Source organism: Excalfactoria chinensis, chromosome 13 (genome assembly GCF_039878825.1).
Source record: "Excalfactoria chinensis isolate bCotChi1 chromosome 13, bCotChi1.hap2, whole genome shotgun sequence".
NCBI classification, from domain to species: domain Eukaryota; kingdom Metazoa; phylum Chordata; class Aves; order Galliformes; family Phasianidae; genus Excalfactoria; species Excalfactoria chinensis.
In genome coordinates, this window is record NC_092837.1 from 2,688,699 (window position 1) to 2,711,779 (window position 23,081).

At 41.2% G+C, this 23,081-nt stretch overlaps 2 protein-coding genes across 2 annotated transcripts; both read left to right on the forward strand.

Annotated features, from left to right (window-relative positions):
* The first annotated feature begins 131 nt into the window (after positions 1-131).
* Positions 132-4,437, forward strand: CAMLG (calcium modulating ligand). The gene is made up of 4 exons (XM_072348582.1): positions 132-380; positions 598-1,052; positions 1,764-1,829; positions 2,565-4,437. Exons 1-4 carry the CDS (start codon positions 224-226, stop codon positions 2,754-2,756), a joined length of 870 nt encoding a protein of 289 aa, XP_072204683.1. The 5' UTR covers positions 132-223; the 3' UTR covers positions 2,757-4,437.
* A 408-nt stretch (positions 4,438-4,845) lies between these two features.
* Positions 4,846-23,026, forward strand: DDX46 (DEAD-box helicase 46). Its single transcript, XM_072348178.1, has 23 exons — positions 4,846-4,972; positions 7,040-7,222; positions 7,472-7,612; positions 8,675-8,792; positions 9,433-9,598; positions 9,895-10,046; positions 10,344-10,457; positions 10,999-11,164; positions 11,424-11,544; positions 11,899-12,074; positions 12,522-12,643; positions 13,487-13,565; positions 15,364-15,446; positions 16,030-16,194; positions 16,543-16,705; positions 17,445-17,638; positions 18,210-18,347; positions 18,729-18,878; positions 19,532-19,729; positions 20,268-20,486; positions 21,005-21,149; positions 21,743-21,816; positions 22,532-23,026. The coding sequence occupies exons 1-23, from the start codon at positions 4,956-4,958 to the stop codon at positions 22,577-22,579; spliced, it is 3,132 nt and encodes a 1,043-aa protein (XP_072204279.1). The 5' UTR covers positions 4,846-4,955; the 3' UTR covers positions 22,580-23,026.
* Positions 23,027-23,081: the final 55 nt, after the last annotated feature.

The window sequence follows — 23,081 nt, forward strand, 5'->3', positions numbered from 1 at the left end:
TTCCGATTCTGGGGCGGCCATCTTTGTTGAGGGCTCAGCTCCGCGTTGTCGACGGCGCGGCCCCGTCAGAGCTGGCAGAGCGGCGGGCTCTCCCCCTTCTCTTTGCCATTACGCAAAGTGGCGGCGCGGGCTTCGGCTCCCGGAAGTGGGCTGTGATGGCGCATGCGCGTTGAGGCGCGGCGCAGCCCCTTTTTGTGCGGCGCTGCGGCCTCTCGTGCCGGGGATGGAGGACGGCGGGGCGGGAGCGGCTGCCTCGGGGCCCCCCGCGGGGCTCTCGGCCTCCCAGCGGCGGGCGGAGCTGCGGCGGAGGAAGCTGCTGATGAATTCGGAGGAGCGGATCAACCGCATCATGGGCTTCCACCGGCCCGCGGCAGCCAAGGGTGAGCCCTGCGGCGCCTGTGGGGGCTCGCGGCCCGGCCCCTTCCCGGCCCTCCTCAGTAACGGCAGAAGGGCGCTGAGCGCGGTCCCTGCCCCGCCGGGTGTCTTACATTGCCTCGGGGCCCTTGGCTATCCACGGGCTGTCCGGACATCAGCGGCTGAATTGCTGCTCTGAGCGCTCAGCGTGTGTAACTCGGTGTTTTTGTTTCTCTCCTTTAGATGATGAAAGTCACGTAGAATCAAAACTTCAACACGAACAAGATAAATCGAATTCCCTTCCTCTTCCTTCTGTTTCTAAGCGAATCGTGCTTGGTGATTCGGTCTCCAATACGTCCGGAACAACTGACCATGCAGTCAGTATGGGAGACCTCAAAGGGGATAAGGACTTGTTCAGTAAGACTCCGCAGCTGGTCAGTGAGGGTACAAGTGAGCTCCGTCACCGTAACAGAGGGGAGCTGCCGTCTGAAGCCGCAGCACGGCCACCCAGGCATGGATTAGAACAGTACTTATCCAGGTTTGATGAAGCTCTGAAGCTGAGGAACCAGCTGATGAATGAGAAGCCAAGCCAAGAGAACGGGAATGCGGTGGAGGAGTTTGATTCTTTCCGCATTTTTAGATTAGTGGGATGCGCTCTGCTTGCCATTGCAGTGAGGGCCTTTGTGTGCAAGTACTTGGTGAGTTCAGGGCAGCAACCAGTCCCATTCTGCTTGACTTATTAATGGCAGGCTTAGGACTCAGCTCATATAAAACACTGTTTGTCTGGGGTTGAAAGCTATTTATGTAGGGCTAAGTGGGTTGGGAACTTCAGGCATCCTTTATATTGCTGACAACTAGGTAAAAGATAAGAAAAAAGCAAACCAAACAACCCCTCTGGCATTCCTTGAGATGATAACTGTGTCAGAATCTGCATTATCTAGCACAGCTGCTAAGTTACAGCTGAGAGTTGGATGCTTTTGGTCCTTAATGTTTTGAGGAGAAGCAATGCTAGAATAATTATTATTGCTTAAGTCTTAGGCAAGTTTGAGTCAACTGTTATTCTTTAGGAAAGAATAGCAGAGTAAAAACTTGTGCTGTGACATGCAGATCCTGCTCATTTATCAGCCTGCTGATGAAGAACAGTTCCTCAGTAGTGCAGGTGTCTGCAGGCACATCTTGCAGAAGTGCATGACTGGTGCAGCCTGCCACCTTCTGGAGCTTGTTTTTACACACTGCTCTGTTGTGCAATTTCATGTTTCAAGATTGAAAGCAAGCAAGGTGGAACAGTGCTTTTCACACATCACTTGTCTGCTTACGTTTGTAGTATTCAATGGTAGCGCCGTTAATTAAATTTCTGTGTTCTTATGTGTTATTTCTGAACTTTAATATATTCTTTTTTCTTCCGTCAGTCAATATTTGCACCATTTCTTACTCTACAACTTGCTTACATGGGACTATCCAAGTACTTTCCAAAGGTAAAGCAATTTTTCACAATTAGATTAACTTCAAATGTTTTAATCCCGTGCTTAGGTTGTATTGTTGCATGGGGAGTGTTCTTATTCTGTTTTGAGCTCTAGAAATGAGAATTATCACATGCTCATAGCTAACGCTAGCTGTTAGTATGCCCACATTTAGTCCAAATGATTTTAAGAGTTGTTGTGAAAACACGGGCTAGCAGCTTATCTGGCTATAAGATAACTGAAAGCATCCGACCGTATCTTTCATGTCTTTAGGATGCTTCTGCTTTTCTTCTAGGCAGCGCTCTCCTGTGGTTACTGTTAGCTCTGTCAGCAGCCATTGGGCATATGTGATTCCTGGGCAAAATCTGTGGACGTGGTCATAGGGCAGCGTTTGGGCTCTAAGGGCTCTGTGTTCCAGTTTGAAATACAGCTGGAAATGAGACATTAGTGTGTGAGGCTTTGTGTTTCTCTTCAATCCAGAACTCCACTTTACAGCTTGATTGGATTGCCACTGTGAAGTGGGCATAACGTCTGTGATGCAGTTTTTCTGCTGTTAACGAGCTTCTCATTCAGCTCCACAGCTTGGATTTGTAGCTGGGTTAAGTAAGGTATTGTGAATCCTGCAGAGGATCAGTGCAAACATGCTGTTCTTGCCAGCGAATCTGGAGGTGCCTGGGTATGTGAAACTGTGATGTGAAACAGAACTGGATTGTAGCATAAGAACTAACATAGTGTTGTTTTTCCTTCTAGAGTGAGAAGAAGGTGAAAACTACAGTACTAACTGCTGCTCTTCTGCTGTCTGGAATCCCTGCAGAAGTGATCAGTCGCTCTATGGACACCTACAGCAAAATGGGAGATGTTTTCACAGACCTCTGTGTCTATTTCTTTACTTTTATCTTTTGCCACGAACTCGCTCTGTTATTTGGCTCTGAAGTACTGTGATGGCTGTAGAGTTCAATGCACTAAAGCTCACTAAAGCTTTCTGGTCTGTATGCCTTTAACATCTGACAGGTTTAAACCTTAGTTAACATTCTTTCCTGTTTTTGAATGCTTGAAAGGAGCCTTAAATTCAGTCATTTGGGAGATGGAACAGCGAGGTCCCAGGCTGCCAGTCGTATTAGTTTGGTTTATGTAAATACTGTGTCTGCCCACTGAAAATGTGAAGAATAGAATGCAAGTGTTGCTGGATGATTTGTTTAGTAGGTGATGCCCTTCCCACCTCCTTTATAAAGATTTACAAAGCTGCCTTTGTTCCTTCTGGTGAGAGCAAAGAGAATTGCTTTCAGCAGAACCCTATATGTAAATCTGGTATGAATATAGCTAACATAGCTTGTTGGTGAGTCCCAGCAGCCTGTTGTTGCACTTGTTTTTCCAAAGAAACAAACAAGAAATACCAACTCACATCAGGAGGGGAAAGTTGTACAGACCAGCCACCAAGCTGCAGTGTCAAACGTTTGTGTGTTAGATGTAAAAATAGCTTCGTGCAGGGCTAAGACAGTTTTTCTCCTACATGACCTTCATTATCTTGATACGTTCACGATCAACCAGTTGCATGTAAACAGAACCATAATTGCCTAGGAGTTCTGCTACTGCTGTGCCACAGCCCTACAGCCCAGCAGTGTGAACAGGGCCTTTGATTCAACAGATCTGTGGATGGTAACTGAGTTGCTAACCGTCCCCTTAAGTGTTTCTGAAATGGCCCCAGTGAAATCCTATTAGCTGTTCCTGTTTTAAATCCCATGCGTTACACGTGAGAGTAAAATAAGAAACAAACTGCTGTTTTTAATTGACTGCCACGTAAAGATGGGCATATATAGAGAGAGAAAGCATATTTTTCCTGTGGGTGTCCAGCTGTGTAGCTGAAAAAACAAGAGATACAAGTGAGTCCAGGCTGAAGGAGCAGGCTAATGGATGTTCTTGTTTTCCATTGTAAGGATTTGGTGAGAGGAGGCAGGTGTCATTCCAAACAGCCGGCCTTACACGCTGGTGATGGGTGAACATTTACGCTGCAGGTAAACTTGGTATGGTTTGGCTTTGTAGTTTAATGGTTGGAATCTGGACACTGAGCTAACAGGAGCTAATGCACTTTTTTAGTGTAGAGAAACACGTAGCTTACCTTGTTGTTTGCAGAGCTGTTTTAGGGAGCCAAAGTGGTTGATGATCCTGACTTAACACACACGGCTCTGCTTTCTGCCTAGTTTTTCCTGTTAAAGACTTCAGCGCTGGACTTGAGGCTCTTGTGTTAGATATGTTTGTGGCATGACGGCTTGTGTATTGCTGTAACAGCTGTTTGTTTTACTGATGATTTTCCAGTGAATGTTGTATTTCAGGTGTCCGAGGCTGGGTTGGAAAAGGTTCTGACTTAGGCCTGTTAGCACAGATAGAAGTAAAGCTCCTGAAACGGACAGCAATTCCACCCAATTGAAAGAGCTGCTGGGACTGGAACATGGACTTGTTGTCTATGAGGGATGGCAAAGGGCTGGCTGGGGCTTCTGCTGGGCGACTCCTCATCTTAGGCCAAGAAACGAATCTCCTTCATTCCGTTTTAACTTATCATTGTCGATGGATGTTTAATGTATATTGCTGAACCGGTCATTTTCTATTAAATTTGTTACCCCCTTCCTTTGTGGTCAGAATGTCTCTGTCAGCCCAGCAGGTCGTGGTGTGTTAAATCGCTTGTGGAGCTGGTTGGTGCTGGGAGGAGCACCTCTGTGTTTTGGTGGCAGGGCCGAGCCCTGGCCCTGCTGTAACTCTTGGTTTCCTACCACGCACTGTGACCTTGGTGCTTCATAGCCGCAGTGAATGTCACGCTGCGGTGCCGTGCAGTGTGCTTACTGAGGACTCGGGAGCAGGAAGCGGGGCTGCAGCGGTTATTATGCCCCATCTCTCCCGGCGGACCCAGCCTGGCCCACCAACACTTTGCTTTCCTTCCCCGTTCTGTTTTCCCCCGGCTCCCCGTTGTCCTGCACGCTCAGACGGCGCTGCGCCCTCCGGCCACCAGGGGGCGCTGCCGCACGGTCACGGGCAGGAAGTGGTGGAGGCCGCTTCCCGCCGCGCTGCTGCCTCGCCTCGTCGTTCCGGGTGCTGAGGCGCCGAATGGCCGCCGTCTCCTAGCGCAGGGCCCGCACCGCCGTCGCCGCCATGGGCCGGGAGTCCAGGTGAGGGCAGCGGGGGCACGAACGAGGCCACGGAACGCCCGACCCTCTCCGGGGCCCGCGGGTGCTTCGAGTAGCGGCCCGGCGCCGCCGGCGGGTGGCTGCGTGTGGGAACAAAGGGCCGCGGCGGCCTGCGGCGTTCTGAGGGCACTGCGCGGGTCCTTCCGCCGCCTGCTACGGCCCTGTGCCGTTCTGAGCAGCTGCGGACTGGGCTCGGGCTTTGAGGTCTCGGGCTTTGAGGTCGGGCTTCGGTGCTGTGTGACGGCTTGGCGCTGCTCTCGGCGCTTACTGCGGGTTTCCCTGCCCGGTGCGGTCGCTTTACTCGCATGTTTCAGCCCGGGCCGAGGGGGGCTTTGTCTGGCCTGGGGTCCTCAGGGGGCGGCGGTCCGTAGCGGTGCACTGGGCGGGACCCTGGGGCTCAGGCGGCGGACCTGGACCTCTCCGTGCTCATGTGGCCTCCTCGGGTTTGGTGTAAAGTAACAGCAGCGTATCATCAGCCTGCTGCGCTTTTGAACTTTTTGTTTCCTATTGTTGAGGCGTTTATGGAACGTATCTCTTTAAGTTTCAGCGTCATCTTGTGCCTTTTGTCCTCTCACAGCTGATCCAAGCACCTTATTCGGCGTTTTAACTAATTCAGCAGTAACGTGATCATACACTCCCTGCGTGTCTCGGTCACTGCTGCCAGGTGCTGTGGAGCTGCTCTCACCTGTTAGGCTTTAAACCAGCTCTGCTCTATGCTCATGCTGTTGTTGCATCTGTACTGACTAGTTTAATCTGTCATCAGATTTTAATGCTGAAACAGTGTTAACGCTCAAAGCCTGATAACAGTCTGCAGGCTACAAAATCTGCTGGCAGCTCAGCTCCAGCCGCTGGCCCTGGATCTTTTGGGACTTCTTTGCTTACCTCAGTACAGCTTCCATTCTGATAATGGGTTTGGTTTTAAATGGTCTTTAGGGTTGGACTGAACCAAAACGTTTGCAGAAAGCACTCACAGAACGTGTTTGTCAAACCAGGCCATGGGTCTCTTCTTGAATAAGCAGCCCCCGCTGGTCCCACTTGCATCCCTTGCTCTCCTAGAAGCCTCATCCCCTTCTGCAAGTCTTTCTATGTGGGGCAGCTGCGTGGTGAACTGGGTTGTATCAATTAAAATAAATAAAGTAACATGGGGTTTTAAACTCAGCTGTCTAACGTGGTTTACAGTGTTCAAAATGCTTTAAAAGATGGTGAGAGGGAGTGGGGGGTGGAGAAGGGCAGGGTAGGTGCTGGAGTTGCTGTAGGGACTCATCAGACTGAAATGAGATGCCCAGATTTGTTGCATGTTGTAGAGGAAGAAAAAGAAATCATGGGGGGGAGGAAATGAGGAGCAGTTCTCATGGCATTTTGTGGCTGAGATGGAAAGAAATCAGAGATATCTGACAGTGACAGATGTTTTCCATGTTCAGTCATACTGCTGTGGGCAGGATACGGACGTCACACTGCTACTGCACTGATTCCAAATGTACATGGTACCTAAATATACCAATGTGCTGAAATAAACTCTATTATTTTTAGTGCAAGTACTGTTGTAATACAGCTCTGTTGGCAATGACAAAAGGGAAGGGACATGGAGGACTTGAGGTCTTGCTTTCTCTACTTCTTCCTGCTTCACAAGCCTTGGGGAGTGTGGAGCGTTGGTGTCCCCTGGGCTTTGGGAGGGTGGAAAAAGGGGATTATTCTGATGCTTTGACTGATAGGAATTGGAAAAAGAGGAGGCAGCGCACTGGAGGACCCTCAGTAACACATATGCTTATGTAAGGAGATTCTGCTGTCTCCCACAGTTTGATTGAGATTAGTGAAGGGAGAAAATCTCCCATCTCCATCGTAATTCATCTGCTTTCAGCATCGTAAGGGATGTGTGCATACTAATTGGTTTTGCCAAGTTACTGCAAATGTTTAGGAATGGTACAGGTGCCACAAATGATGATAAATGCTTCTTTTGTCCAATCCACGCAGATACAACAAACCTCTTCTTCCCACTGCAAACTGTCCTCAAACTGACTCTCATCTTTATTCTGTGAATTCACAACGCAGGCATTATCGGAAGCGCTCTGCGTCGCGGGGACGCTCCGGGAGCCGCTCTAGAAGTCGTTCTCCATCTGACAAAAGAAAACGTGAGGACAGACGCTCCAGGAGCAGAGATCGGGATCGCAGACGGGAGCGGTCGCGCAGCAGGGACAAGAGGAGGTCTCGTTCACGTGACAGGAAGCGCCAGAGGTATGAGCTCCAAAGTATGGAAGGATGCTTGTTATCCAGTGCTGCTATTCTTCCTCTCCAGTTGTTCACTTTGTTGTTGTTCGTGATAGAATTTACTGTGCTTAATATTTTTGCTTATTAAGTGATGTCTTGTTGCTGGTGCTGGTGTTTGTAAGCTCCTAGTGATCCTGATGATTATTGGATTCCTTTTAAAAGCCAAAATTACGCTGTTGTCACATGCTGAGTAAGTCCTCTTTTGTTCTGGGGCAGACGTTCAAGAAGTAGAGAAAGGGAACGGAGTCGGGAGAGAAGAAGATCACGAAGCCGAGAGAGAAGGCGCTCCAGGAGCAGAAGCAGAGGCAGACGGTCTCGATCCCCCAGTCCAAGCAAGAACAGGAAGACAGAAAACAGGTATTTGTGTTCTCTAGTTACAGTCCGGATCATAGTTACTAATTACTGTAAACACACTGATATATTGGAAGGAATCATTGGGCAAAACCAACCAAAGACTTTGTGTGTAGAGCAAGAAGAATTTTCCTAACATACTGTAATTTCCCATCACTTAACGTCCATTGAAGGACTAAGTATTTTTATATTCCTTTCTTGAGGGTGTGTAAATCCTATTCTGGGTATGCATAATTATTTCTAATGCTGTTTGTTGTGAGAATGTTTTTGTAAGATGAGTAGTAGGTCCACAAGTTCTAACAGCAGTCTGGATAGAGAACAAGCAGGTTTACAACAATCCAGAAATTACAAGAAGCTGGAATGAGTCTTTTAGGATAATCATATGGCTAGAATTAATTATTCAGTGGGCTATGAAGTAATCTTAATGAGATTTAATTGGGTAAAGTGAATTTTACATTTATTGTTAGGAGCTAGCAAACATTTGGTTCAGATGCATTTCTTTTTAATAGGAAGCATGTTATGGTAATAAAGTCTGTGATAGTGGGTTTTGTTTTAAATGGAAGTCTGCATGTTGCATACGAGTTCTATAAGTAGCTTTTCCCAGATAGAGGTGTTTCAGTGTTCTTAAGGCAGTAGTGTGCAGAGGAACATTCAAACTTTCATAGCAGGAAGCAAGATCACTTTACCTTCTCCTAGAAATAGAAGAAACAGGACTTTTTTAGTATCTCTTTTTCAAACTGCTGCCTTCAATGAGGTGTAGAATAAACAGAACCACTGGAGAGTCAGTACTGAGTGTTCTGCAGGTGAATGATGCTGCTTGGCCCTGTGAACAAATGAGAACAGAACCAGAGCATGTGAACGAGTGAATTGCAATAGGCTGTGCATTTCTGGCAATTGCAGGACATGTTTCCATAAAACAGAAAGATTCTCTAGAGAGACAATGTGCACTTCATAAGATATTTGAAAACACAGCCCCATTCATTGTGTTCCTGGTTTTGTTTCTATCCAACACATTTACTCCCCTGTGAGAAAAAAATGTTCTAAGAAATCTTTGCTATTGCCTTTCAGATCAAGATCTAAAGAAAGGACAGAAGGTGTGGAAGTTTCCAAAGAAAAGAAAAAAGAGAAAGATGACAAGGAAGAGGAGAAGGATAAAGATGCCAGCGCATCTACTGTGGCCACTGAGGTAGAAGCTCTTAGGATAATCTTTTAACTTCTAAATGTATAAAGGAGGAGCTGAGGTAGCCATAGATTACTGTATTAACAAAAGAAAAACTACTCTCAGGATTGGCCAAAATCCCTGCTGAGTTAATGAGTCCCACTCTCTTCTGTAACTCCTGTCACAGGGTGTGCTTCCAATTCTTGCCATTAGTAACACTCTGTTTCTATTGTGCTGTCAGCAAGGGCTCACCATGCATAGATGGGTCCCTTTTTTTGTTGTTCTTGAAGGATTTTTGCAAGTAGAGAGCAACAAGATGGATCTTCAGTCTTTTATAGAGGCTAAGATGATTTGAAAGTCTCTGATAGACAATATGCTGCTCTGCTAAAAAAGAGGGAAGTTTTATTCATAATGGAATTTTTTAATTCATTATTTACAGAATTGTATACATGCTACTCTTGTGAAACATAAAACAGCTGAGTTTTGTATTTTAAAGCATTGTAGCTGCTTTTAGTGTTTTTTGTTTACTCCTGTTGTGATAGGTCTTTGTATGCCCATGGATCAACTTCATGCTCAGTTACATTTGTTTGGAAAAGGCACTTTGACTGAAGCATAGACAAATGCCAGTGGCCGTTAATTTTCACTGTTTGGTTGTTTCCTGTCATAGAATTTTGATCAGAACAAACTGGAAGAAGAAATGAGAAAACGAAAAGAAAGAGTGGAGAAGTGGAGGGAAGAGCAACGCAAGAAGGCAATGGAGAACATCGGAGAACTGAAAAAAGAAATTGAGGAGATGAAACAGGGAAAAAAATGGAGTTTGGAAGATGATGATGGTATTTTGATTTCAGATGTAACATTTAAAACACGTTTGTTCCTAATAATATTTTTATTATCTTTAAAGCATTTAAAGACTTTTCAAAAACTGAACTGTGAAATAGCAAAGCCTAAATCTTGTCACAGCTTCAAACGTTTTAAGGTACTGTTGAGATTAGCAAATTGGAGAGATTTTTTTAATGAAGAAAAATAATACAGTAATAAAAATGGACACTAATTATTTGGGCAGGCTAACAATGTCACATAGGGATTCTATTTCCTCTCTGTTTTATTCCTTCTTTCTTAATCATATTAGATGACGATGAGGAAACTGCAGAAGGAGAAAAGGAAGGCAATGAGGTTGAAGATGAAGAATTAGATCCATTGGATGCTTATATGGAAGAAGTAAAAGAAGAAGTCAAGAAGTTTAATATGAGAAGTGTGAAGGGTGGAGGTGGGAGCGAAAAGGTAAAATCGTGTGCTAGAATATTTGTCTTTTGAAAGTAGCTTTGTGTTTCAGTGTGGAAATGATTTTGGAAAAAAGAAGGGAAGAAATAGGTTAGATCCGTTCAGTGATTGTTTGCCTTGAATTTTCTGATGTTTTTAATAAGCTGGTAGCAATATCCTCTTAAAATTTCACTGCAAGAGGTGTATGAAAAAACAGTGTAATATGTTCAGAAGTAGAAATATTCAGTATATTTTATACAGCATGTCTTTCATGTGGTGATGCAATGATTTCTATTTTTTCTTTCTTTTTTTTTGCAGAAATCTGGACCAACTGTTACCAAAGTGGTAACCGTGGTGACAACCAAAAAAGCAGTTGTAGAGACAGAAAAGAAGAAAGGGGAACTCATGGAGAATGACCAAGATGCAATGGAGGTAATGGAAGTGTCTCATGAGCACGTATGTGGCAGCTCAGTCTGCATGTTCTAATATGTGTCTATGAAATAAGTGGTTTTTGAGGGTATGCATTTCTGTTTCTTTCCTAGGTAAGTATAAATATGTTTAATTTCAAATGAACTGTAAGTTCCTGGTCTCAGAACTCTTAAACCATAATTCTTTATTTTGTGTCTGACAAACTAGTGGCATGTAGTGGCATAGTAGCTATTCTATACACTCATTTTTTTTAAATACTGTTCTCTTAATAATTTTACTGTATAGCTATGATTACTTCTGAATGACAGGAGTGTTCTAGTTAGTATTTATAAAGTCATAGAAGCGATATGGAACAGTGAAATTAAGGTTTGGGAGGAACATGAAATAAATCAATGAATGAATGGTAGTGAGAGCAGATTTTCAGCATCTGGTTTAGTGGGCTAAGAAAAAGCTTTTGCTTCCGAGTCAAGTTTCTGTGTAAACATGTAACAGCATCTCAGAATGTCATTCACAATAACTTAAACACTATTAACAATCTATACAGTATTCTTCAGAAGAAGAGGAAGTTGATCTTCAGACTGCCCTGACTGGCTATCAGACCAAGCAGAGAAAGCTTCTAGAACCAGTGGATCATGGAAAAATAGAATATGAGCCCTTCAGGAAAAACTTCTATGTTGAAGTACCTGAACTAGCTAAAATGACACAAGAGGGTAAGTACAAGTATGAGCAGAACACATTCTGGTGTGCAATGAAGCAGCAAATTCCGATTCAGTGTGGAGTGTTCTTGAAGAAAGGAGCAAAGAAGTGCTGTACAGTTCAAGTTTTGTTGAGAATTTGGATGAGAGAGATGATTCTTTTTGAGCAACAGAATGAAAATGAATCAGATCCTATTACCGATAACCCAGTGCTATCTCAAGGTAGCAGATAAATGTCAGGTTTGATTCTGTTCTAATGCATACTCTGTTTCAGAGGTGAATGTGTACCGACTGGAGATGGAGGGAATAACAGTCAAGGGAAAAGGCTGCCCCAAACCAATAAAAACCTGGGTTCAGTGTGGTATTTCCATGAAGATCCTTACTGCTCTCAAAAAGTAAGCAAGCGATGTACCACCGATGTCATGCTTGGTTTTGTCTACTGTGTTTTATCATACATATGTTAGTGAGAAAAATGTTCTTTGTTGCATAAAGCAACGTGTCCATGTCTGCTGGTGTTACATGTGTAATCCTCAGGTGTTTTGCAGTCAGTATTAAATGGCTGTCACAAACTGTTCCTTCTGCCATTTGTATCATGTGACTGCTCATTTTTGAGATGTTTTTAGAATGACACCAATGCTTAGAAGTAAATACGAATGTGCACGTTTCTTCTAGCATGACTGATATGTGTCCATCAAATCATATTTTGATTTTTAATCTCTTTTTTTGATGTTTCTCTCCCCTTCTTTAAGACACGGCTATGAGAAACCCACACCCATTCAGAGCCAAGCTATCCCAGCAATTATGAATGGTCGGGACTTGATTGGCATTGCGAAAACAGGAAGTGGAAAAACTATCGCATTTCTGTTGCCCATGTTCAGGCATATTATGGATCAGAGAGCTTTAGAAGAAGGAGAAGGTCCCATAGGTACAAAGCTCTTATTTTCAGAATTGCTACTTAAGTAAACGAAGGCTCAGTCATACGCTTTGGAAGGTTCTTCAGTTTTTCTCTTTTTTATGGGGATGAATGCTTACTGTTACTATAATCTGTTAATGAGCACTGTGCTGTTCGTTGTTGGTTGTGGTCATTCTGCTGTTTAATGCTGTATTAAGAGCACTTGCATATCCATATCTCTGCAAGGGAGGCCTAGCTTGATTTTGAAACTTCAGCACGTTTTCCACTTCATCCTCATGCTGTCATAGCTCTCTTTCTTGAATTTGCATCTTTAAAATAATAACATTAATAAGCTTGGGAGTGAGCTGCATATATTACACACAAATGCTTTGAACTTCATTACAAAAGCTTATTTTTTTATTGCTTAAATAACAGCATTCCTTACATTACAACATATGATGGATATGCTTTGCATTTCAGCTGTCATTATGACACCTACTCGTGAGTTGGCCTTGCAGATTACCAAGGAGTGCAAGAAGTTCTCCAAGACCCTTGGACTTCGAGTTGTCTGTGTTTATGGAGGAACAGGAATAAGTGAACAGGTATGCATTAGACATACGTTACTTGTCAAACAGCTGTTGGACTTCATTAGTCAATGCTACTTTTGAAGTGGATATAGTTAGTTCTCCTTCCCATAAAATCCAGTATGTTTGCAACATTTATTCTGAACTTTCTCTGTATGAACAGCACCCATGTAAAAGGGTGTTTACATGTAACTTAGTCCTAAACGTAGCAATATGTTTGAAAATTCTGAAGAGTGGTCTTTAACTTTTCAGACTGTTTCTTTTTATACATGCACCGAGCATGACAATAATTAAACTAATTGTGAGATGTGGTAGTAGGACAATGAGGGAGAAGCTGTATTCCTATGGGTATTCCCCTCAGGAGTTATCTCGAACAAGAACCAGGAATGTCAGCTTTGATTGGATGCGTTATCAAATATTGCATCTTGGTGTAATTTGGAGATTAATTTCTGGGGTATTTTTCTACTCCACATTTATGGAAATTTGATCGTTTGGTTGCCTGTGTGTATTGGAACATGGCTTTTAAACACTGTGAATGTATCATTTGTACTTCCATGACACACAGTATTTCACACAGGCTGTGAACTGTAGTGAAAGTCCTATCCCCACTGTGAGATCTTCAAGTGAAAGTAACTTAGTTTGACAGAGGTCACTCTTGTGGAAAGCAGTTTTGAAGATTTAGAGAAACTGAAAGGTTTATGGAAATTGCTAAGTAAAGTCTTTTCAATAAGCAGTTTCCATTAATGAAAAGTATGAAAGTCATTGAAAATGTATGTAGCTTTTTTGTGAAGTCATACATGTTCTTTTAAAAAAACAACACTAATAGTTTGTTAAATTGAGTTTACTGTCTTTTAAAATCAGATAGCTGAACTCAAAAGAGGTGCTGAAATTATTGTTTGCACACCTGGACGTATGATTGACATGTTAGCAGCTAACAATGGTGAGTAGAAAACCTTTTCCTATGGAGAATTGTTTATATTTGTTGTGTAATTCTAACAAATTCAAAAGATCATGTATTTTGCTAGATGCTTTATGGAATTTTCTTATATCTCTTCAGGCTGCACTATCTAGCCATTGACAATATACGTCTCTAATAATAGGTGTAATCATATTGGCTTGACTTTTCTGGGGGAGGACAGGAAGTGTTGCATTCTTGAAGAGTTTCTGAGAACATTTGTTAAACATAAAACATGGTGTTCTAAATTTTTACCTGCAAGTTGTTTTGATAAGAGTTTTCTGACAGTTACTTACTGTGTCTGCCCATTGGTCTGACATTACTGTTAGTGTAGCTCAGCAGTTACTCGCTTTACTTGAAGAGTATTTGACTGTTGGAATAAAAAACAACAACCAAACTACCAGACAAAAAAGCCCTCCCTACGTGATTGTGAAAGAACTGACCTGCATCCAGTATTCAAGTTGGTTTAAACTGAGACACTGCAGCTTTAAGAGGTTTTGTCCTAGTGTAACCATTGCATGCTTGCTAGATAAAGTTTTATTATTAAATTATTCCACACCAAAACCTCTACTAAACTGTTGACATTATTTAACTTCTGTGGAAAAAGTACCTTCAAGAGATATAGAACTGGGATTCCAAGACTTTAATCGTCAAAGGTAGGTACATTAATGCTGTTCCCAAGTCAATTTACAAAGTTATTATTTGGGGATGGAAGTGTTAGGGTGTTAAATAGATAACGTAGATTTTAATAAATATCCATTTTGTTACTTAAGTGTGAATTCCTTTTAAAAAATGCAGCGCTAAATCACCCCCACAAAATAATTGGAAGCTTCAGCTGCAATTTGCTGAAGCTGTAAGGACCAAATTCTGCTGTAGTTTGATAGGCAGAAGCCTCAGTCTTGGTCATAGAGAATATGAAAGTATATATTACATTTTGAGAGCGCTTGGCAGTGTCACTGTGCAGTTGTTTGGAAATGAATATGTCCACGTATTGATATATTTTGAGAATGCGATTCCTAAGTCCTCGAGTTAAATCCTTTTGATGAAAGGGAACCTCTTAGGCATTTGTTTGGGAAGGGTGTTAATTATCCCGTTCATCCTCAGCTGCCAATGTTCGCAGATACACAACTTGCTCATTTTGTTTCCAGCTGTCCCAGAGTTTGGGGTGGTCCTTATTTTTAAATCTGGTAGTGATACTGGGTAGGTTTTAATCTTTAATATATTCATTTGGAAAAGACTGCTTGCTCTGTTATATGCGTGTTATACCCTCAAATAGTTATTTCTAGCTCCAAGGAAGCATTACAGATAATATGTATAAAAGGAATCTTTCTGAGGCTGCAACAGTTAGCACTGGACTTTGCCTTCCACACATGCGCTGTAATCTCTAATATGTTTTTTTCTAGGTGGCGCTGTCAGATTATGGCTGATGTGGCTCCTTGCTTCATCTCAGTCTTAGTTTTATGATGTGTTTTGGCGAGGGCAGTTTTCTGAATTTTACAGGTTCTTCTGGCCCTATGATGGTATGCAAGAGAAGAGTTTGACAAAATAAAGGGCCTAGTGCATACTTTACACGTTTCTCAGAATGTTTGAGATTAAAATGAGAACATTAAAATTCACTTCTAGTGAATTTTCTTAAAGTAATTAATGCATTTTTTGGAAGATAGTGAGAATATTTGTAACATTTAAATATATACATATATACCTATATAGAAATAAATTCCTGAGGGAAACTAAATTTCCATTTGATTTTGTTTCCCATGTGCTTTTTCCTCTCCTTTCTCAGGTCGGGTGACAAATCTCCGCAGAGTCACATACGTTGTCCTTGATGAAGCAGACAGAATGTTTGACATGGGTTTTGAGCCTCAGGTAACTGACGACGTGCCTGAAAATGCCATGAACTGCTACTTTTCACTTAAAGGATTTTGCAGTATCCTACGCTATGTAATTATTAGACTACCAATAACAGAACGTGCTGTATATAGATGGCAGTTTAAACTAACATTTTCATTTTTGCATTATTCTCACGCTTTAGTTTTGATACATTCTTAATTAGAACATAATTTCTCTCTATCTTATATATATTTGTTTGTTAGGCATGTTGGACAATAGTTGCTGGCAGTGTTGGGCAGCCAGAGCTCTTTCAGTTTTCTTCTGCTATATTATCCTCCAAAACTAAAACTACTCCATCGTCTCCTGAGCTGCAGTGTTTCTGCAGCAACTCTCAGGTTTTCTTTTGGGTTGCTGGAGAGTGGCACGTTACCACTCAACTTCCTGTTGACTTGAGCCTGTCTTGCAGTGCTCTCACCTAGGTCCCAAGAGGAAGTCTGCAAAGAAATATTTTGTATTCGATGTAATCCATACATTGTCTAACTTATTTAATAAGACAGCTCTTTATGTATATGAATTTCAATTACAAAACTTACTAATAGGAAATGTTCTCTTGAACCAGGTTATGCGCATTGTAGACAACGTCAGGCCTGACCGTCAGACTGTCATGTTCTCTGCTACTTTTCCCAGAGCTATGGAGGCATTAGCTCGGAGAATCCTAAGTAAGCCTATAGAAGTGCAGGTTGGAGGCAGAAGTGTTGTCTGTTCTGATGTGGAGCAGCATGTTGTAAGTATCACACATCCACCTTGCTTATCTTCTTTCAGAAGATTTCCAGGAGTATAAGAAGAGCTTTTATTTTTAGACATTCAGTGAGTTTTGTTAATGTGAACTGAAAAGGTAACACAACTTAATCTGCAGCTGCGGTGTGATCACTTTTTTTAACTTGTTTTTGCACCACTGAGCTGTGCAGCAGTTCTGCCACTAGTGATGGGTGCAGCATGGGAAAGCAAGCTCCTGTTCCTGCTTTTTTTTATCATTTTATTCTTATGCCTTTTATCCTGAATGTGTTTAATGTCTGAAGGTACCATTTATATCCTTTTTGCTTTTTCCTTATTTATTTATTTTTTCTTCCAGATTGTGATTGAAGAGGAGAATAAGTTCTTAAAGCTACTAGAGCTACTAGGACACTATCAGGAGAAAGGATCAGTTATCATATTTGTGGACAAACAAGAACACGCTGATGGGTTGCTGAAAGATTTAATGAGAGCTTCTTACCCCTGCTTGTCTCTTCATGGAGGTAATCTGCAATTTTAGGGGCTCACACCAAGATCACCAACCTGGAATGTTCATATGTAGTAGTTAGGAAGAAAAGCATCTTGCCTAGTGCCTGGGTAGTACCAGGTTAGAATATTTTGTTGTAAGCAGCTTTTGCTTTGTAATTGGGGAAATATATTTGTTTATTAATTTTGAGACAGACGTGGTAGTTTTCTTTTGTTCCCTGTGAGATGTCATCAGGTACCAAATCTTGTCTCAATACAATGGGGTTGTGAACTGAGTGTTAACACTTCTTAGGAAATATTAATAACTCCATAATGTAGAGTAGTGAACACCAGCTGAGGGAGTATTATGTGAGATTTTGTTTAAAATTCCACCATCATAGCAGCTGTTGTCTCACTTTTCTGCCCTCAAGAGGTAATACAATGGAAGTAGTTTAGCAGAGAGAAGAGGCCATCTCTTTAGGATGTTGTCCATCACAGAGTATTTGTCTAAAAAGTGCTTTAGAACATACAGTAACCAGTAAGTACAACATCACTGAATTTTTCATTGTTGTGGCTAATAGACTAAGAGCTTTATTATTCTGGATAATTCGTATTGCCTGTGAGTGTATGTTTATAGAAATGTTATTTCCATAGGGTTTGAGTTGTTTGAAGTTGGAGAGTATTTTGACTGATGTACAAATTCTTGAGTCGAAATCAGAAGATAGTTAATAAAAATGAATAAAGGCCCAGCTTCATAATGTGTCTGTTTTCCCGCAGGCATTGATCAGTATGACAGGGACAGCATAATTAATGATTTCAAGAATGGAACTTGCAAACTTCTGGTGGCCACATCTGTAGCAGCAAGGGGTTTGGATGTAAAACAACTAATGCTAGTGGTCAATTATAGCTGTCCCAACCATTATGAAGATTATGTGCACCGAGCAGGCCGAACTGGACGAGCTGGAAATAAAGTAAGTGTGATCACTTGCCTGTTGTTGTTAGTATTGAAAAAAATGGCCTTATTTACTGCTTGATAAAGGAGTTTTCAAGGGGTAGCTACAGAGGGAATATTTTGTTACTGATATGAATAAGGTTTTCTTTTAGAGTGCCCTTAAGGTTTGTGAGAGATGTATAAAATATGTTCTGAATTTTTAGCAGTGCAAAAGTTGGAGTTTTATATTTTCTTCTGCCATGTGGATGTCCTTTTAAATTCCATTTGTGACTTAAAGTTTGGTGTTTTTCACCGCTGGAAATGTGCCCTGCTAAGTTTCTAACGTTTTCTTTTCTGAACTTAAAACCATGACAAAACTGAAAGGAAAGAGTTCAATTTCTGCCATCCTTGGTTGATGACCTCAGTATCAGTTTCCTGGGAAATCACATTACTCAGTCTATAATCCCAATGGAAAAAAAAACCAACAAGAATACCACAGTTACTTTTACTGACCAGAACAACAGCATCTGTGCAAGGGCATGGCAGGAAAGTTAGAGGTAAAGTTTCTGTAGAGGTTGTTCTTTACCATCTCTTCAATTAATTTTGACTAGGGATTTGCATATACGTTCATTACCGAGGATCAGGCACGGTATGCTGGTGATATCATCAAGGCTTTGGAGTTATCCGGGAATCCAATTCCTGCTGATTTAGAGAAGCTCTGGGCTGACTTCAAAGAGCAACAGAAGGCTGTAAGTAATCCTTTATTCCGTAGTGCGCTTTGCTCTGTGTTTAATGCGTATGCTGTGGGTCCAGTTGTACTCTGTATACAACTGTGAGTCGTCGCTGAGTTCATTGAGAGCACACACGTGTGCTGAGGCGTCCAGATTTTGGGATTTGTTGTTGTTGTTGTTTGATTTTTGGTTGCTTTTTGTGCAGAATCCCAGTAGTGTATTGCTTCTGTCTGCTGAATTAACACAGGTGTTTTTATTGCACTTCATTGAAGGGATTTCATACTAGGGTTTGCTTTTTTTAAAGAAATAACTTGAATTATTTGCACATTTCCATAGTTATCTTATTACATTCGGAAACTGATTTTAAAACTTTACATGAAAACACACTTTTTATTTTAGGAGGGAAAGCTGATTAAAAAAAGCAGTGGATTCTCTGGCAAAGGCTTTAAATTCGATGAAACAGAACAGGCCTTGGCTAATGAAAGAAAGAAGCTACAGAAGGCAGCTCTTGGCTTGCAAGATTCAGATGATGAGGATACAGCTGTTGATGTAAGTGCCTGAAGGTTTTTGAGGATTTCCAGTGTATTTATGTGTTGTATTTTTTTTTTTTCCAGTAGGTTACAGAGCATGCTGCAGAATGCATGAATTTTTATTATTCAGTGTCCTGTGCTGCTGATTTAATGAATTAAATTCCATGGGTGGATGTGTATGTGCTCTTCGGTAGAAAAGATGCACAGCTCTCCTATGAAGGTCTTGAAAATCTGTTCAGGACCAACTGGTATTTTATACTTAAAATATGTAGTGGTGCAGATGTCCCAGAGGTTAATGCTGATGCTAATCTTCCATAGATGAAACAGAATGATTGCCTCAAACTACAACTGTCCTCAATTACAAACGTTTTTTTTCCATGTAATGTTTGAAAGAAATTCACAGTAGTGTCTTCTTTCTATTTCTAAATCCTTACTAGGTCTCACTTTCCAAATATTAGACTCCTTTCTGTGAACTTGCAAGTAAATGCCATGTTCAAGCTTCTTCCTGATTAGTAGATCAGTTCAGTTTGTCCTGTAGTTCTGAGCATGCTGCCATCATTTATGCAAGATTTACATGTAAACCATGTGAACTAAACAGTCCTTAGTGTTTTCTGTTTTTAAGATGATTTTTAAAGGTAAATGCAGCGATTTAATGGTATTTATTTTGTTCAGATTGACGAACAAATTGAAAGCATGTTCAATTCAAAGAAAAGAGTAAAAGACATGGGAACGCCAGGATCATCAAACGCTCCCACACCATCAGCTGGTAATGCAGAAAAACTGGAAATTGCTAAAAGATTGGCTTTGAGAATCAATGCCCAGAAGAATCTCGGAGCAGAGGCACAAGTGTTTGTCCCCTTCCATTTTAAGGTAAGATTTTACAGAACTCTTTTGTTTTTCTTAATAGTACAGTGTTTGGTTTTTCATTTTCTGACGTTTCTCCTCTCTGATGTCGTACTGCATCATGTGGCTCGTTTACACCGCTGTCCCAGTTGAAGGTTATAGTTTCTGTAACTGAGCTGATTTAATACGGAAGTAGAAATGCTTTGTCTGCCCTGGCAAAAAAAAAAACAAAACAAAACCTGTGTCATTTTGTCAGTAATGGCAAATGAATTTGATTTTGTCGGCATAGCAGAGCTGAAGAATATCTGCTGAAGCACGTAATGCAGTTTGGACTTAGGGTCACATGGTCTGGTATGTCCAAAGGTTTTTGATTTGAAGGTATGAACAAATTAAGATCTTCTGTACACAAGGACATTCTGAAGATGTGTTTGTTACGTGGGCATTTATGATATGTAGAAAGCTCTAATGAAAGCCTTGCTGGCTTGTGTGGGACTTGTTTTGTCTGCATTGTTTTCAACATGGACCTGTTCTTTCTTTTTTGTTTCTGATTGGTTGGTTTTTGCAGGACGTGATGCAGCAGGCTACAAACGCTATCCTTAGGGGAGGCACAATTCAAGCTCCTACAGTATCTGCCAAGACCATTGCAGAGCAATTGGCTGAAAAAATCAATGCTAAGCTGAATTACGTACCTATAGAGAAGCAGGAGGAAGAGAAACAGGATGGTGGACAGAACGAATCCTTTAAGAGATATGAAGAGGAATTAGAGATCAACGACTTCCCACAGGCAAGTAAACATTTTGCTAATGGCTGTTACTTAACAAGTATAGCTTGGACAATTTCTTACTCATTACTTCTTAAGTCAGTACGTCTGTGGTTACTTTACAGCTTATGGACAGTGTATTACAGAGAATATCCCCAAAACAATCATTCCTTACTATAAAAAAATCTTTTTACACTCTGCTACTGACTTCTCTCATGTCCAAACCTTTGACATTGTCTAGTGTTATATTTGAAAGGCCGTACTACTATCTATGACTGATACTGTTCCTTTTTGTTAAATGGAAGTACACAGAATATTTGCCCTGGAGGTCTGTTCTTCCTGCAAGAAGTATTAAATAAAATACCTCAGTGCTGTTTTGGAAAACTGTAAGAAAAGTTTTAAACTTTCACTAAAACTGAAGGTCTGTAGGGGGTCTTGCTCCTGTTGTACTGTTGTTTGTCTAAAAGGTCAACTATGCTTTGAAATGCTGTTGTGTTGATGCTTTTCTTCTTGTTGATTCTCCTGTATCCTTTCCCTTGCAGACTGCCAGATGGAAAGTTACCTCTAAAGAAGCACTACAGAGAATCAGTGAATATTCTGAAGCTGCTATTACAATCAGAGGAACTTATTTCCCTCCAGGCAAAGAACCCAAAGAAGGAGAGCGAAAGATTTATTTGGCTATAGAGAGTAAGGATTCTTTAAATAGTTCTATTAAATTCTCCTTTACTTTCATTATTAGGCATGGAATCTCTATAGTCAAAGTGTTTGGATGCTCAGTTACAGACTTGCTGTAGGTACTTGACAGCTAAATGTAATTAGTAAGAAAAAACTCATTTGTCTCAGTGCCCTTTTCAGATGATCGATGGGGAGCACGGAGATGCTGCTCCTGAGAAGGCTGACCCGCTGCAGAACATTAGCAAACATTTATGGGATCAAAATAAGCACAAAGATGTTGTTTGTGCCCACATGAAATAAAGAGAAAAATTGAATTTATGGGTTTTTTGGCTGTTAAAAGACTAAGAAATTACATCAACTACTATAACAGAAACTTAGTGGTAATCAAGTAGAATCTTTCTTAAATAAATATGATATTTATACATTTATTTATGAATATTGTAGCTAACAACTGTCTGTTTTAAGCACTTTCCTTAGAACAGACTGTCACTAGCTGTGGCAGTTTATTCAATACTGCATTTCATCAACAAATAGCTGAGGATATTTGGCTTTACGGCGTTTGTGAAAATAGCCGACGTTGGTTCACTTTTGTTCCTTGTCTTCAGGTGCTAATGAACTGGCTGTACAGAAAGCAAAGGCAGAAATCACACGACTTATAAAGGAGGAGCTTATTAGATTGGTGAGTGAAATGTTCAGAATGCAGAGAGGGAGTGCTTCAGCTAATGCGTTATGAAATTGATTTGTACAAATGTTGGTGCTCTGGCATACATTCATATTAATACCAGGGACTGGAACCTGTACAGGTTTAAAAAACAAAAGATTGACCAGCCCAGAAAATACATTACTTTGTTCAATCAACTAGACATATGGCTGTTATCCAGCCACCAGATGGAGATAACACCTTAACAGAGCTATTTGACCAAATACTCCTTAAATACTCAGCTCCTCATTAATTTCCTGGTTTCAGCACCATCAAGAAGGGGGGAGGACATTTTATTCCCCTTATTTCAGTCCTTTATATGTCCTTAGAGATTTGGTTTGCCATAGCATTACAGCATACCCAGCTGATAATCAGCTTTGTACATCTTTTTTTTCCCCTGTAAAATACTGTCTTGATAAATAGTGGTGTGAGTTCTATGGCTGAGGAAACCATGGCTTCCTCTGAAACAACCCGAGTGTGACTGTGTTACATTAATGCCTTGGTTGTTTTCCTTTTAAGGAGTCTTTATAGATTTACTTTTTTTCTCAAAATTGTTGAGCTCTGCATACAAACATTTTCCCGAGGAAGGAGGGTTGCTAATGGACTGTGTGGATTTACTGTGAGTGAGCTTTTATCGCAATTAATTTCTCCGTTTTTGCTTTTAACCATGATTTATTCTCTCCTCTGTTTGCAGCAAAATTCCTACCAACCAACCAACAAAGGAAGATACAAAGTTCTATGAGTGCTTGGAGCAATCTGTCTGCTGGTGGCCGGTGTGTGAGACTTCGTGGCTTCTGTTGTTTTGCTGTTTACACTGCTTATTGTAAATTAAGATTATTTTTTTTTTCTTATTATTTTGTCTTGCGGATATTTTTTAACAGAAAATTGATATTTGCTGAGACATCTTAATTCTTTCCACTGAGGTTAGCAGTCTTAAAGCAGGCCAATTGTGGCAAAGCATGACTTAATTTAAAAGTGCAGTTTATATACTTGACACCATAAAGAATATAAAATAAAATGATTTTAATTTTCCTGACAGGCTGTAAAGTAAATTGAACAGTGTTGGGATTTGTGTTGGAAATTGTTGGTATGTACCTGCTTCGTACCATGGGGAGGATTCACACCATATCGATTTATACTGGTATTAGGATAAAACACCAAAATAAAGGCAGGATTTTCTCCTGATCGATCCATAGCATCTCTCTGGCTGATTCCACACACAGAAATTCCCTGTACAAATATCC